General features: G+C 40.9%; 1 protein-coding gene across 4 annotated transcripts in view; it reads left to right on the top strand.

Moving 5' to 3' along the window:
• The window catches only part of IST1 (IST1 factor associated with ESCRT-III), a 40,043-nt gene extending 24,294 nt beyond the window's left edge, over nt 1-15,749 (top strand). Inside the window, exons 2-10 of one of the 4 annotated variants that reach the window (XM_006060385.4) lie at nt 544-646; nt 1,059-1,239; nt 2,534-2,621; nt 9,259-9,342; nt 9,854-9,964; nt 10,909-11,109; nt 11,892-11,984; nt 13,086-13,092; nt 14,378-15,749. In XM_006060385.4, the coding sequence (XP_006060447.3) occupies nt 559-646; nt 1,059-1,239; nt 2,534-2,621; nt 9,259-9,342; nt 9,854-9,964; nt 10,909-11,109; nt 11,892-11,984; nt 13,086-13,092; nt 14,378-14,577 (1,053 nt within the window). In that variant the 5' untranslated portion in view covers nt 544-558 and the 3' untranslated portion in view covers nt 14,578-15,749. Of the gene's footprint in view, nt 1-543; nt 647-1,006; nt 1,240-2,533; nt 2,622-9,258; nt 9,343-9,853; nt 9,965-10,908; nt 11,110-11,891; nt 11,985-13,043; nt 13,093-14,377 lie in introns of all 4 variants that reach the window. The other 3 variants (XM_006060384.4, XM_025268974.3, XM_044932129.2) reach the window with 3 other exon arrangements.
• Nucleotides 15,750-15,820: the final 71 nt, after the last annotated feature.

Here is a 15,820-nt window from a genome sequence, read left to right as displayed (position 1 = left end):
TGATAGGAGAAGGAAATGGCAACCCACTCTAGTGTTCTTGCCTGGAGAATCCCAGGGACGGGGGAGCCTGGTGGGCTGCCGTCTCTGGGGTTGCACAGAGTCGGACACGACTGAAGCGACAGCAGCAGCAGGAGGCCTTCCTGCTTCTGTTTTTTTATCACCTTACTCCTATGCCAGTACATAGATTAGATACTCATTTCATCCATCACCAAGTTCTTTGATCTCTGTGTTCAAAACAGATCTCAGTGCAATCACTTCTACCATTACTGCTGACTATCCCATCCTAAGCTGTTTTCATCTTTTGTTTGGACTGCTCTAATAGCCTTGTCCTTGGTCCTCTTACTTCCATTATTATCCTCCCCCAATCAATTCTCCACACAACAGCCAAATGGCCTTTAAAAAATGTGAGTCACATCATGTTATTTATCTGAATTTAAAAATTACTCTGGTTTATAATGTGAAATAATTCACTATCTTACTGGTCTTAATTCCTGAACTAATTTTGACTTGAAAGTAATCACCATGCTTCTTATCTTTTCCCAGGAGGAACAACACAGCATGCTGGGCTCTGGATTTAAAGCTGAGCGTTTACGAGTCAATTTGAGATTAGTCATAAACCGTCTTAAACTGTTGGAGAAAAAAAAAAGTGAGTAGTGCATGCTTGCCTTACTTTTTTTTTTTTCTAGAATACATCGTTGAGTCCTAGCACCCTATTATTAGCTCCTTCAGGCTAGCAGTCTGAAGTCTTAGGGATCCCATATCCTCTTAAGTTTTGGGTACATTTCTGCTGTCTTTTGTGACTAGTTAGACTGAGTCACTTTGTAACAGGGAAAGGGACATACTCTTTCTATGGAATAGATAAATGACTACACAAACACTATTCTCACCTAGACAAGGTAGCAAATTCTAGAATAGATGAGATGAGACTAAGTTTGCTAAGGAAGGGTGAGCTAGGATATAGTAGAAACACCGACTTTTCTCTTTTGGGGTGGATATCTGCCTGCAGGCCAGGGCCCATGTACTACTGCTGTGTGACTGGAATGGGATTTGTGCTTTAGCGGAATTGGCCCAGAAAGCAAGGAAAGAGATTGCTGACTATCTGGCTGCTGGGAAAGATGAAAGAGCTCGAATCCGAGTGGAGCACATTATTCGAGAAGACTACCTTGTGGAGGCCATGGAGATCCTGGAACTGTACTGTGACCTGCTGCTGGCTCGATTTGGCCTCATCCAGTCTATGAAGTAAGCTATTTTGTCCTTTTTTTTCCTTCATCGAGGTGTAGTTGATTTCGGAAGAAAATTCACGTATTTAGTGTGTGCAAGTATACAATTTGATGAGTTTGGGCATAGGCATATATATATACCTGTACACGTCATCATAAGTTAAAAAAGCAGTTGTCATCTCCAAAAATTTCCTTGTATCCCTTTTTTTTTTTGATAAAAACACAACATAAGATCTGCCTTAAACTGTTTAAAAAATTTTTTTTATAAAAAAATTTATTTTTAGCAGCTTTGGGTCTTTGTTGCTATGCACGGGCTTTGTCTAGTTGTGGCACGCGGGGCTGCCCTCTAGTTGCAGTGCTCCGGTTTCTCTTTGTGGGGGCTTCTCTTGTTGCAGAGCATGGCCTCGAGAGCGCGTGTGCTTAGTAGTTGTGGCACACGGGCTTGGTTGCTCCGTGGCTTGTGAAATATTCTGGGACCAGAGATCAAACCTGTATCCCCTGCATTGGCAGGTAGATTGTCAACCACGGGACCACCAGGGAAGTCAGTTCTTAAACATTTTTAAGCACTCAATACAGTACTATTTAACTGTAGGCACAGTGTTATTCAGTAGACCTCTAGATCTTTTTCATTTTGTAGAACTATAATGAAGTAAGGTATTTTGATTTGAAGATTAAATCAAATCACCTCTGGAATTTGAGAAAGGAGTGTTACTGGCCTCTTCCTGTGTGTGGGGAGCTAGCACTCAGGGACTACCACTTCATGTACCCAATGATGTTTTTCCTCCTGCTCACTTGAAGGCCTGATCTCAGTGTAGACAACTGTTGAAAATGTGGAATCTGAAATCAAGAGGCCTGAATTTGAGCCTTGGCTCAACCATTTGCTGACTTTGTGACCATGGGCTGGTTTCTTAGTTTGAGATTTTCCCCCAAAATTGGATGACAGAAATGTCTATAAGCCTAGAGTTATTGTGAGGATCCAGTGAGATTTGTGGCTCAGACGGTAGAGATTCTGCCTACAATGCAGGAGACCCGGGTTTAATCCCTGGGTTGGGAAGATCTGGAGAAGGCAATGGCAACCCACTCCAGTATTCTTGCCTGGAAAATCCCATGGATGGAGAAGCCTGGTAGGCTACGATCCATGGGGTCGCAATGAGTCGGACACAACTGAGCAACTTCACTTTCACTTTTCACTTTCAGTGAGATTTGTGAGATCGCCTTAGAGGAGGTTATCAAGTATGTGATACAGATGGGGTTTTGTTTGTTTAAAAGAATATTAAATTTTACTGATTTCCCCCTCCCCCCACCTTAATTAGGGAGTTAGATTCTGGTCTGGCTGAATCTGTGTCTACATTGATTTGGGCTGCTCCTCGACTCCAGTCAGAAGTGGCAGAGCTGAAAATTGTGAGTACAACCAGTTTCAGTGATGCAGTAGTTTTTCCTGTTGTTATGTTGGTTTATATATGTCACTTCTGCTTACTTGGCCAGGTTATTTTGTACCCTTCTCATGCTGCCTTTGAAAAAGGCTTTGTGAAATGGTTCATAGAATGGAACTGTTCATGGAGTAGCACAGTGTTTTCCAAACTTCAATAGTTTTTCTAAGAGGCAAAGTTACATATAACCTATGTTTTTTCTTAAATTACTTTTATTGTAATGTCATTTAAGTATGTTTTTAAACAACTGTAAGTCAGTAAAGTTGCAGTAATATTAAGGGAACAGATGTTTTGTTTCATTCATTTGTTCCAGAAATGTTTATTGAGTCAGTGTTGTGCATTACATGGCTACTGAGAGTGCAGTGGTGAGCACTGTGACACCAGCCTCACTCTTGTAGCCTCGAGTGGCGGGAGAGACAGACATTAACTGAAAAATTACCTGCCACAACTTGCATATGGTACTGGCTGCTCAGGTACAAATTCAGTCGTTTTCTCCTATTTTCTACATCTTTGCCAGTGATTCACTTGGATATTGTCTCAGTCTTATCTCCCACCTATCTTATAAAATTTCCTTGTCCTCTGTATATTTAAGAGTCTGTTTAAGTCTCTGAATATCTATTTTTTAAATAGTCTATTTTTTTTTGTTATTGTTGTTTCATGGCTTCACTGTCTTCTAACTCTAGGAATATTATAGTCTTTCATAAACTTTTCTTGTTTCTCTAATGTTTGTTTACTTCTGTTTCTTAGATTTAAACTGTTTTTATAGTAGAGGCTTTTCTGAAAGGTTTGGCTGTTTATTAAAGACTGAGGTACTGAAAATGGATTGGAACTTCTTGTGTGCTTAGGTGGGTCTTAATGCAAGATGCCAATTTTTTTGTCTTCTTTTTTTTTCCTTCCAGTTTTAATGGGATATAATTGACAATACAGCACTGTATACATTTAAGATATACAGCATAATGATTTGACTTATGTCATAAAATGATTATCACAATAATTTTGGTAAACATCCATCATCTCATATTGTTGTTTAGACGCTAATCATGTCTGACTCTTTGTGACCCAGTGGACTGCAGCACACCAGGCTTCCCTGTCCTTCACTATCTCCTGGAGTTTGCTGAAACTCACGTCTGTTGAGTCGGTGATGCCATCCAACCATCTCATCCTCTGTCACCCGCTTCTTCTGCCTTCAGTCATTCCCAGCATTGGGGTCTTTTCCAGTGAGTCAGTTCTTTGCATCAGGTGGCCAAAGTATTGGAGCTTAAGCTTCAGCATCAGTCTTTCCAATGAATACTCAGGACTGATTTCCTTTACAATTGACTGGTTTGATCTCCTTACTGTCCTAGGGACTGAAGAGTCTTCTCCAGGACCACAGTTCAAAAGCATCAGTTCTTTGGTGCTCAGCCTTCTTTATGGTCCAGCTGTCACATCTGTACATGACTACTGGAAAAACCATAGCTTTGACTGTACAGACCTTTGTCAGCAAAGTGATGTCTCTGCTTTTTAATACGCTGTCTAGGTTTGTCATAGCTTTTCTTCCAAGGATCAACCATCTCATCCATCTGGGCATTTCGCATGATATGCATAATGCATGATATGCTTATTTCACTGCATATCAGTTAAACAAGCAGGGTGACAGTATACACCCTTGACATACTCCTTTCCCAATTTTGAACCAGTTCGTTGTTCCGTGTTTAGTTCTAATGGGGCTTATTGACCTGCATATGGGTTTCTCAGGAGGCAGGTAAGATGGTCTGATATTCCCATCTCTTTATGAATTTTCTGGTTTGTTGTGATCCACACAGTCAAAAGCTTGGATATAGTCAATGAAGCAGAAGTAGATGTTTTTCTGGAATTCTCTTGCTTTTTCTATGATCTAGCAGATGTTGAAAGTTTGATTTCTGGTTCCTCTGCCTTTTCTAAATTCAGCTTATATATCTGAAAGTTCTCAGTTCATGTACTGTTGAAGCCTAGATACAAAATTAAAGAAATAGAAAAAAAGTTTTGTAACGTGAACTCTTTATGGTTTACTCTCAACAATTACATGTATAACATACAGCAGTGCTAATTATATTTATCACTGCATCTCTAGTCCTTATTTATCATTTTAAAATTAATTTTTATTGGAGTATAGTTGCTTTACAATGTTGTTTGTTTCTACTGTACAGCAAAATGAGTCAGCCATATGTCTACATATATCCTGCCCCCGCCCCCCTCCTTTGGAGTTCCTTCCTGTTCAGGTCAGCACAGTGCATTAAGTAGAGCTCCCTGTGCTGCACAGTATGTTCTCAGTAGTTATCTGTTTTGTATAGAGTATCAATCCCAGTGTCTCAGTTACTCCCATCCCCTGCCCTTTCCTCCTTGGTGGCCATATATTTGTTCTCTACCTCTGTGTGTGTTCTGCTTTGCAAATAAGATCATCAATACCATTTTTCTAGATTCTACATATGTGCTTAATATATGATATTTGTTTTTCTCTTTCTGACTTACTTCATCTGTATGACACTCTAAGTCCATCCATATCTTTACAAATGACTCAACTTCATTCCTTTTATGGCTGAGTGGTATTCCATTTTATCTGTATACCACATCTTCTTTATCTATCCATTCCAAAATTCATGGACAATTAGGTTGCTTCCATGTCCTGGCTATTGTAAATATACTGCTGTGAACATTGGGTACATGTATCTTTTTGAATTATGGTTTCCTCTGGGTTTATGCTCAGTAGTGGGATTGCTGGGTCAAAGGGTAATTCTGTTTTAGTTCTTTAAGGACCCTCCATACTGTTTTCCGTAAGTAGTTGTATTAATTTACGCTGCCACCAGCAGTGGAAGAGGGTTCCCTTTTCTCCAACATTTATTGTTTGTGGATTTTTTTTTTCATGATGGCTATTCTGACCATGGTAAGGTGATACCTTACTGTAGTTTTCATTTGCATTTCTCTAATAATTAGTGATGTTGAGCGTCTTTTCATGTATTTGTTGGCCTTCTTACTTACAACTGAAAGTTTGTAGTACCTTTTGACTGCCTTCATCAATTTCCCCTTCTCATCTCTAACCACAAATCTGATCTCTTTTTTTATGAGTTTGTTGCATGTTTGTGTTTCTTTTTTAAGTGTAATTGACCTACAGCACTATGTTGTTCCTGTTACACAATTTAGTGATTTTTCTATATATTTCAGAACGATCATGATAATTCCATTTATGATATGTCACCATACAAACAGATTAGTTATTGAAGATATTAGGAAGAGATGGCAAGAATACACAGAAGAACTGTACAAAAAAGATCTTCACGCCTCAGATAATCACGATGGTGTGATCACTGACCTAGAGCCAGACATCCTGGAATGTGAAGTAAAGTGGGCCTTAGAAAGCATCACTACGAACAAAGCTAGTGGAGGTGATGGAATTCCACTTGAGCTATTCCAAATCCTGAAAGATGATGCTGTGAAAGTGCTGCACTCAATATGCCAGCAAATTTGGAAAACTCAGCAGTGGCCACAGGACTGGAAAAGGTCAATTTTCATTCCAATCCCAAAGAAAGGCAATGCCAAAGAATACTCAAACTACCGCACAATTACACTCATCTCACATGCTAGTAAAGTAATGCTCAAAATTCTCCAAGGCAGGCTTCAGCAATATATGAACCGTGAACTTCCTGATGTTCAAGTTGGTTTTAGAAAAGGCAGAGGAACCAGAGATCAAATTGCCAACATCCTCTGGATCGTGGAAAAAGCAAGAGAGTTCCAGAAAAACATCTATTTCTGCTTTATTGACTATGCCAAAGCCTTTGACTGTGTGGATCACAATAAACTGTGGAAAATTCTGAAGGAGATGGGAATACCAGACCACCTGATCTGCCTCTTGAGAAATTTGTATGCAGCTCAGGAAGCACCAGTTAGAACTGGACATGGAACAACAGACTGGTTCCAAATAGGAAAAGGAGTTTGTCAAGGCTGTATATTGTCACCCTGTTTCTTTAACTTATACGCAGAGTACATCATGAGAAACGCTGGACTGGAAGAAACACAAGCTGAAATCAAGATTGCCGGGAGAAATACCAATAGCCTCAGATATGCAGATGACACCACCCTTATGGCAGAAAGTGAAGAGGAACTCAAAAGCCTCTTGATGAAAGTGAAAGTGGAGAGTGAAAAAGTTTGCTTAAAGCTCAACATTCAAAAAACGAAGATCATGGCATCTGGTCCCACCACTTCATGGAAAATAGATGGGGAAACAGTGTCAGACTTTATTTTTCTGGGCTCCAAAATCACTACAGATGGTGACTGCTGCCATGAAATTAAAAGATGCTTACTCCTTGGAAGGAAAGCTATGACCAACCTAGATAGCATATTCAAAAGCAGAGACATTACTTTGCCAACAAAGGTTCATCTAGTCAAGGCTATGGTTTTTCTTGTGGTCATGTATGGATGTGAGAGTTGGACTGTGAAGAAGGCTGAGCGCCGAAGAATTGATGCTTTTGAACTGTGGTGTTGGAGAAGACTCTTGAGAGTCCCTTGGACTGCAAGGAGATCCAACCAGTCCATTCTGAAGGAGATCAGCCATGGGATTTCTTTGGAAGGAATGATGCTAAAGCTGAAACTCCAGTACTTTGGCCACCTCATGCGAAGAGTTGACTCATTGGAAAAGACTCTGATGCTGGGAGGGATTGGGGGCAGGAGAAAGAGGGGACAACAGAGGATGAGATGGCTGGATGGCATCACTGACTCGATGGACGTGAGTCTGAGTGAATTCCGGGAGTTGGTGATGGACAGGGAGGCCTGGCGTGCTGTGATTCATGGGGTCGCAAAGAGCTGGACACGACTGAGCGACTGATGTAATCTGATCTGATATTCTCCAAACTGTACATTTCCTGCTCATGACTCATTTGTTTTGCAAATGGAACTTTGTATCTCTTAATCCCTCTTATTTCCTCTTCCTGCTCCCCTCTTGTAACCACTTTATCTATAACTGTTTCTGTTTTGTTTCTTCATTTGTTTTCTAGAATTCCACATATAAGGAAGATCACGTGATATTGTATTTCTCTGACTTATTTCACTTAGCATAATACCCTACAGGTCCATCCATGTTGTTGCAAATTGCAAGATTTCATTTTTTATTTAAGTGGGCGAGTAGTATTCCATTGCATATATATACCACATCTTTATTCATCTATTGATGGTCACTTGGTTTGATTCCATATCTTGGCTGCTGTAAATAATTCTGCAGTGAGAATAGGTGTGGATATGTCTTTTCTAATTAGTGTTTTCATTTACTTTGGATAAGTACCCAGGATTGGAATTATTGGATCAGATATTAGTTCTATTTTTACTCTTTTGAGGAATCTCCATACTGATCTCCATAGTGGCCCCACCAATTTACATTCCCACCAACAATGTATGAGTTTTCCTTTTTCTCCACATTACCACCAACACTTATTTGGTGGGTTTTTTTTTTTTATGATAGCCCTTCTGACAGGTGTAAGGGGATATCTCATTGTGGTTTTGATTTGCATTTCCTTGATTAGTGATTTTGAGCATCTTTTCATGTGCCTGTTGGCCATCTGTAGGTGTCTTTGGAAAAATGTCTATCTGCCACTTTTCTAATTGGATTGTTTTTTGGTGTTGAGTTGTATGAGTTCTTTGTGTATTTTGGATAATGACCCCTTATCAGATACATTGTTTGTAAATACCTTCTCCCACCAGTAGATGTAGCCTTTTTATTTTGTTGATAGTTTCTTTCACTGTACAAAAGCTTTTTAGTAGGATATAGTATCATTTGTATATTGTTGCTTTTGTTTCTTGTGCCTGAGACATAACCCAAAAGAATATTACTAAGACCAGTGTCAGAAGAGTGTACTGCCGTATTTTTTCCTAGAAATTTTATGGTTTCACATCTTATGTTTAAGTCTTTAATCCATCTTGAATTCATTTGTGTATGGGTTGAGAGAGTAGTCCAGTTTTCCCAGTATCATTTATTGAAAAGGCTATCTTTTTCATGTTCTTTCCTCCTTTGTTGTAAATGAATTGTCCATGTAACTATGGGTTCATTCTTGAACTCTCCATTCTGTTCCATTGATCTGTTTGTTTTCTTTGTGTGTGTGCGCACACGCGTGTGCCAGTACATAGTGTTTTGATGACTGTGCTTTTTTAGCATAGCTTGAAATCGGGGAGCATGATACTTCGGCACCAATTCATTGTTAGCTAACTTAAGCCATTTCTCAAGGGCCTCCAGGCTTTCAGGAACTAGTTTCCTTTCCGTGGGTTGGTCATTTTCCTCAGAAATTTTCCTGTCTTCTACATGGAAGGTATAAGCTAGCTAGCTACATTTTTGAGAGCACGGGGGAGAAGGAAGCCAAAGGTATCATTCTCTTGGGGAAGACTTTCATTTAATTCTCCTGTTCCAGTAGATATTTCTGGTCTCTGCTGTGCAGTTCAGTGGATGGATGAATAAACAATAACTAAATGAATTAATATGTACCTTTTAAGGCTTTGCAGGTCCAGTCTTTTGGAAATCCTGAGTAGAAGTGTGTTTGCTGTTGATAGGAGGAAGCTTGAAGCCTCTTGTGGGAGTGGTTTCCATTTTTATTTACTGTTCTTTTTCTCTGTAGGTTGCTGATCAACTCTGTGCCAAGTATAGCAAGGAATATGGCAAGTTATGTCGGACCAACCAGATTGGAACTGTGAATGATAGGGTAATGAATGTACTTGTTAAACATGGACCAGTGGGTGGGGTGGGAGCAGGTCATTTTACTGCCTGCAGTGTTTCTTGTGGGTATCACTGTAATGTAGCATTCATTTAAGATTGCACATTTCATAGAGAGATGGCTGGCTGGCAGTGCAGTCAGTCAACTCCTTAACCCTGCCCGACACCTCTGATTGTGAAACTCTTGTCATCCTGCGTCATTCCTGATTCTGTCCCCTGTCCTTTGTGCCACTTGTGGTGGAGGTAGAAGTGAGGTGGGGAAAAAGATGGGTGAATTCAGACGTGGAATGCCACAGTGTCAGTCTTTGGGCATAAGTAACCAGAGCGTGAGATATACATGCATGTTGTGCTTTGTGACTGAAGAAAAGAATAACTGGTTGGAACTCTTCTTTTCTCTCCATTGACTTGTAAAATGAGAGAAACAAAGTTTTAAAGTGATACAGGATAGGCTTAGGCTGGTTTATACAGATGCATGTTAACCCTGGATCTTTCACTTACAGCTAATGCACAAACTGAGTGTGGAGGCCCCACCCAAAATCCTAGTGGAGAGATACCTGATTGAAATTGCCAAGAACTACAATGTGCCCTATGAGCCCGACTCGGTGGTCATGGTGAGTTTAAGAGTCCTTAGAATACAACAGAAAATGCGTCTCTCTAGATCACTGTCTTTGAAAAAGAAGCATATTCTTTGCACTCAAGTTTGCGTGTGGGAGTTGAAGCCTTTGTCCAGTTAGTGGTTTTGGGGTAGCAATAAATAAGCCTGCAGCTCTCTCACAGAATGTTTAAGGATCAGAAGAGATGAATGACTAAAAGCACTTTGAAAAGGTACAGACTTTGATACAAATATAAAATGGCATTATTGCTACTTCTCAGTGAAGTTCAAGGAACTGGGTGGCAAGAAAAGCCCCAAGACCCAGAATAGATCTTGAAACATTTTTCGGCGCCTGCCATGTGCCCCAGAAAGCTGAGAATACAGAAAAGATATAAACAAGGCCATTGTCCTAAAGAGGCTTACAGTGAAAGGCAAATATGGAAGTAGTAATTCAGAGGTTATGGTTGATGGGGGATAGTAGATGTTTTGGTGTGCTGCTCAGATGACCCTCCTCCCTACTCCCCGCCCCAGTTACAGACACACTTCAGGACAGAAACATTTATTCCCCCATCTCTTTGATGACTGGTGGCTCACACAGCTGAGTGGCCCTCCAGTGGTGGCCCTCTTAGAAGAGAGCTTCCTTACCCAGGGTCTTTCCTGGGGGCAGCTTGTATCTGGTCATTGCAGGGGATTAAAGACTGCCCCATTGCCCCAGTTGGGAATATGTGCTGTAGGCCCATCCTAGCTCCAGAACTCTCTGGGGGAATTAGCCAAGCCCTCTGTTGTGAAGGCATGGCAGCCCAACTTCTTACTTTGCTCAGGCCTGCTTCCTTCATCCCACAGGTCTCTATACCAAGAGACCTCTCCAATAAACTTCCATCATACTGGTCTCCATCTCAGAGCTTCCTGGGGAACCTAGTCTGTGACAGGGCCTGATGATATGGGTTTCTCTCTTTTTCTTAGGCAGAAGCTCCTCCTGGAGTAGAGACAGATCTTATTGATGTTGGATTCACAGATGATGTGAAGAAAGGGGGCCCTGGAAGAGGAGGTGGAGGCGGCTTCACAGCACCAGTTGGTGGACCTGACGGAACAGTGCCAATGCCTATGCCTATGCCTATGCCATCTCCAAACACTCCTTTCTCATACCCTCTTCCAAAGGGACCTGTAAGTATACATACAAATAACTGTGGATATAAACTCTAGAAAATGTAATAGATGACAAGCTGGTTCTGTGAGTGCACTCAGGAATTGTAGGTAACATTTGGTATAGTTTATTGATTATACTGTGGAAAAAAACAGCATTGGGATTTGGAGAAAGTCTTTTGGTTAACCTACAGGTAATGAAGCAGGAAAATCTAGAGAGATGGTGCTAGAAAAAACTTCGTGTAGGTTTTCTGGGACTTGTAGGTATACTAGTAGCTTTTTCCAAAATTGAATAATCATCACTTATTACCAAGTAGAAAAATATCTGTTGTAAGCATGAAGATGAAAGTCACTGCTAGTAAGAAAGTCTGGGGACTTTCCTGGTAGTCCAGTGGTCAAGACTCATGCTTCCACTGCAGGGGCGTGGGTTCAACTGCTGGTTGGGGACTATGATCCCACATGTAGTGTGGCACCCCCCACCTCCCCAAAGAAAGTGATAGTAATCTCCGTTTGTGGACATAAAAACAGTCAGTAATTTGATGAATAAATAGTTTTTGGCTACAGGTCTTTAAAAATCTAGGTCTTCCTGATCACATGTTGTCATGTCCTTTTAGGCACTTTTCTCTTTTGGGGCTCTGGAATACACATTAAATAACTATCTTAAATATATATTATTCAATATGAATATATTCACAGTGAGAAAATAGTTGTATACACACGTATTTATTTCTCTCTTCCCATATACATACTTCAAAAATTGCAGATGGGGCAGTGTCTCTTATGTTGCCTTTCTCCTCTTGCAGTCGGATTTCAATGGATTGCCAGTGGGAACTTATCAGGCCTTTCCCAATATTCATCCACCTCAGATTCCAGCAACTCCCCCATCGTATGAATCTGTAAGTGCCTGAGCCTTTTATAAGCAGCAGGAGAGTGAATCCCAGGAAGAGAGAGCAAAATAATGGCCACAGGGAAGGCAAAGTTTTGATCAACTCCTAGTACTGGCATTGCTGTATGCTTTGGATTTTTGTGTTGCTTTAATATTACCCTGGAAATGGGGCGTGGTGGTGGCGGCAGCATCATTGGTGGCAATGCTTTGTCTGCAGTTAAAAGCCCAGGAATCAGGAAGGAGCTGCAGACCCTAGAAAGTTCTAGTGGGGCACTTAATCTTTTTTTTTTTTTTTTAATAGTAACTAGGCTGAGAATCATTTTGACCTGGTACAGTCTTGGTGGTAGAATATAATTACAATACCAGTTTTATAAATTCTCAACACCTTATAAAGGAATAACAGCCAGATATTTGTATTAAACAGAAGTATCAAGTTTAGTAAATTTTGGCCTATAGCATTAATTTTATTTTAGTCTTATACTTAAAACTGGCTGGGATCAGTAATATGCTGATAATGCCTTGAACTGTACATGGTTGTCACAGCTTTGGTTCAGAATTAGATGACTTTCCTGCCAGCCTTCTTTCCTCATCGAGGGAGATTCCCCTGTTCCTGAGCTTGCTTAGTGTCCTTTCCTTTGGTTTTTACCTTGGGCCTGAGTTTTTATGTTTTGGCTTTGCACGCATTGAAGCTTTGCCCACAACTGTTCCTAGGAAGGAAGTAGATGATCTATATTAGTATTTGAGGACTTGGTTCTTGGAGGTGAATGTGGTGGTTTAGAATGCTTTCTCACTGTCTGGAAGGTGAAGGTATCAGATTAAAGAGAGATGTTAATGATGTGGTAAGAATTTTCTTTTCCTCTGCTTGGCAGTTAAAGAGTTCAACATGGTATTTGTCTGGTGGGAAGGAGATCAGGAAAGGAGTACAGGGGGGCGGAGGGGCAGTTTCTTGGAGCAGGTTTGTTGATTTTGCTGAGCAGCTTAGCTTTTGCCACACACATGGGCCTATACCATTACCTTCACCAGTTGAGGCCATTGCTTTCTCTTCTGGTAATGATCTCTTGTGTTTCAGGTTGATGACATTAATGCTGATAAGAATGTGTCTTCTACACAGATTGTTGGTGAGTGTGAGTCAGAAATCCTTTGAAGGTTTTCTCAGTACTGAACCCTTTGTTGTTTGTGTTTTCTCATCACTGTTCCCTTCCTCAGATTGTTTTTATGCTTGTGGGATTCTACCCACATGCCCCATTGTCTCCCCAAATGCAGTCTGGTGGAAACAGAACTCAGGATTTCCCACTTCCAAAAACAAAAGGTCTATCCTGGCTCCAAGGGATCTCCCAAATTACCTTTTTCTGTTAATAGTTATCATTATTCTTTGTCACTTTCTAGTTGTCCATCACCCTCAAGTTCTTTATGTTCCTGCTGCTTCAACTGCCACTTTGCTTGGAAATACCAAAAAAGTTTTTAAATTTGGGCATTAAAGAGGGGGAAAGAGGCCATATATCATGAGTGAATGGCTTAGTGATTTTTCACAAAGCAAGCATGTTCATGGAGCCATTCACTGAAAAAATACTACCAGCACTCCAGAAACCCATTGGTGGTGGGGAGGGTTACTTAAAAAAAATTTTTTTTTAAATCTTTTATTTTATATTGAGGTATAGCCAATTAATAATGTTGTGACAGTTTCAAGTGAACAGTGAAGGGACCCAGCCATACATACGCATGTATTCATTCTCCCCAGAGAAACATACTTTTTAAAATTGGGGACAGTTTTATTGAGGTATAATTTACATACAAAAAAATACAGAAATGTATATTACCATTTTTTAGGTGTATCTACACACACATTATGTAACCACCACCTTAGTAAAGGGAACATTTCCATCACCCCAGAAAGTTACCTTGTGTTCCTTCCCAGAGGCAAGCACTGTTGTTATTTTCTAGAACTTCGATAGAAATGGAAACGTACAGTAGGTAGAGAGGGTGATGATTTTAACTTGTTAAATATAAAATGGAAGATTAGAAACAAGATCACATTCCATTACATCGAACAGTGTGGATGTTAACATTCCTTATACATTTTTTTGCTCTTCCCAGTACAATTCTAGTACCACTCCTTGGACTTTCTTATTAGGGGAGCAGACCTTTGTGAAAGGGGAACAGTCCATTTAAATGAATCCTGTGTACCTAAGCCCTATGCACCACACTTTGACTTCCCCTTAAACTTTTTCTCACTGTAGGAAAATAAAACAGATATATTCAACTATAATTAGAAAATCTAGCCGTTAATTGTCCTGAAAATTTTTGCTGACTTCTAGAATTTTTTTTTTTTTAAAGCAGTGTTTCCTTCTGGGCTTTGAGCTGTTTTTCTGGTGTGTGTAACATTATGTTCCTTACTCTGATTAGGTCCTGGGCCCAAGCCAGAGCCTCCTGCAAAGCCTGCTTCAAGGCTCACAGAGACCTACGACAACTTTGTACTGCCAGAGCTGCCGTCTGTGCCAGACACACTCCCAACTGCATCTGCTGGTGCCAGCACCTCAGCGTCAGAGGACATTGACTTCGATGATCTTTCCCGGAGATTTGAGGAGCTAAAAAAGAAAACATAGGCCTCCTAAACCAGGCAAGGTCCAAGTTCTGGGAGTTGAGACCGAGCAGTTTTTCCTTGTAACAAAGAATCGCCATGAAATTGTTTTATCTGTTAACCATCACTGAGCACACTCTCCCTCTGGGCTCTCTTCCTGCTCTACCAGACTCTGCTGCTTTCCAGTTCTCCATTGCTCCCAAGAGACTAACAACTGGGGATGATGAGGTTGGAGCAGCTGGCTCCTGGCAGCCTTTCTTGTCCGTTTCCTGTCAGTGTGATCCCCGGTTCTCTCCTTCCTGTCCCACCATCCCTCCACAGGGCAATGAGAAGGTGAAATCATTGTGGGGAGAGATGGCTGGATGGTGGTGGAGAGAACTTCCTGAAGCATCTCAGCTCTGTGCTGAGGTTCCAGACTTAGAAACAAACCCTCTGTACAGAGGGATTTGTGGTGAGTGAGATTCAAGGCCAAGGTGTGTATTTTCACACTCTAACATGAATGGGGGAGAGAAAAAAATGGCTCAGGAAGCCATTATAACAGTTCTCGGAAGCTGGGTCTTCTCATTGACATGCACACTACTCCTTGCTGCAGGGCACTGTTCCATCTGGATCCAGTTACAGTTTATTTGGAAAGCTGAAGGCCTCTCTTAGTTCTACTGGATTCTCAGGGAGCCCTCTGTGGCCTTTGCTTTATTTTGAGTGCTATGTTTCCCTTTTAATAGAGGGCAGCACTGTGTAAATTCCTGTTTTTCCCCCATGGCATTCTGTTGGATTACATTTGGCTACGTACTGAGCAGAAGTCACCAGTCAAGGCTAAGGTGGGCTTCCAGTAGCCTTAATTAGAAATATTCAAGTCTCTTGAGTAGTGAGCTGGAAAGCCTACAGATTATTGAAGAGGGATTCCTGTTTTCATTTGAAGACTTTATGATCAAGAAAACCTCTACAAACTGATCTCAAATAAATATTTGGTGCCTGTGTGGCTCTAATTGTTTTGCTGCTTCCCTCAATGGATGAGACTAACCCTTTTGCCCCCTAGCTAAGGCCATCTTTCCCCACAAGGGTGGCGCTGGGATCAGAAGATATGACTTCGGCTTCTGTGTGGTAAATCTGTACATACTCCATTCAAGCAACTTTAATGTTTTTGGTTGATTTGTATCTCATGGCTCAGTAGCTGCTAATAAAGTTAAAAATATTGTGCCCTGGTTTCTCCACTGTTTGGGTAAGATGATGAGGGGCAAATTCAGCTTTTAGTGGAGAGTATTTTAAGC

Source organism: Bubalus bubalis, chromosome 18 (assembly GCF_019923935.1).
Source record: "Bubalus bubalis isolate 160015118507 breed Murrah chromosome 18, NDDB_SH_1, whole genome shotgun sequence".
In the NCBI taxonomy this organism is placed as follows: domain Eukaryota; kingdom Metazoa; phylum Chordata; class Mammalia; order Artiodactyla; family Bovidae; genus Bubalus; species Bubalus bubalis.
Note: the sequence above shows the minus strand (reverse complement) of the source record. Positions and strands in the feature narration are given on the sequence as shown.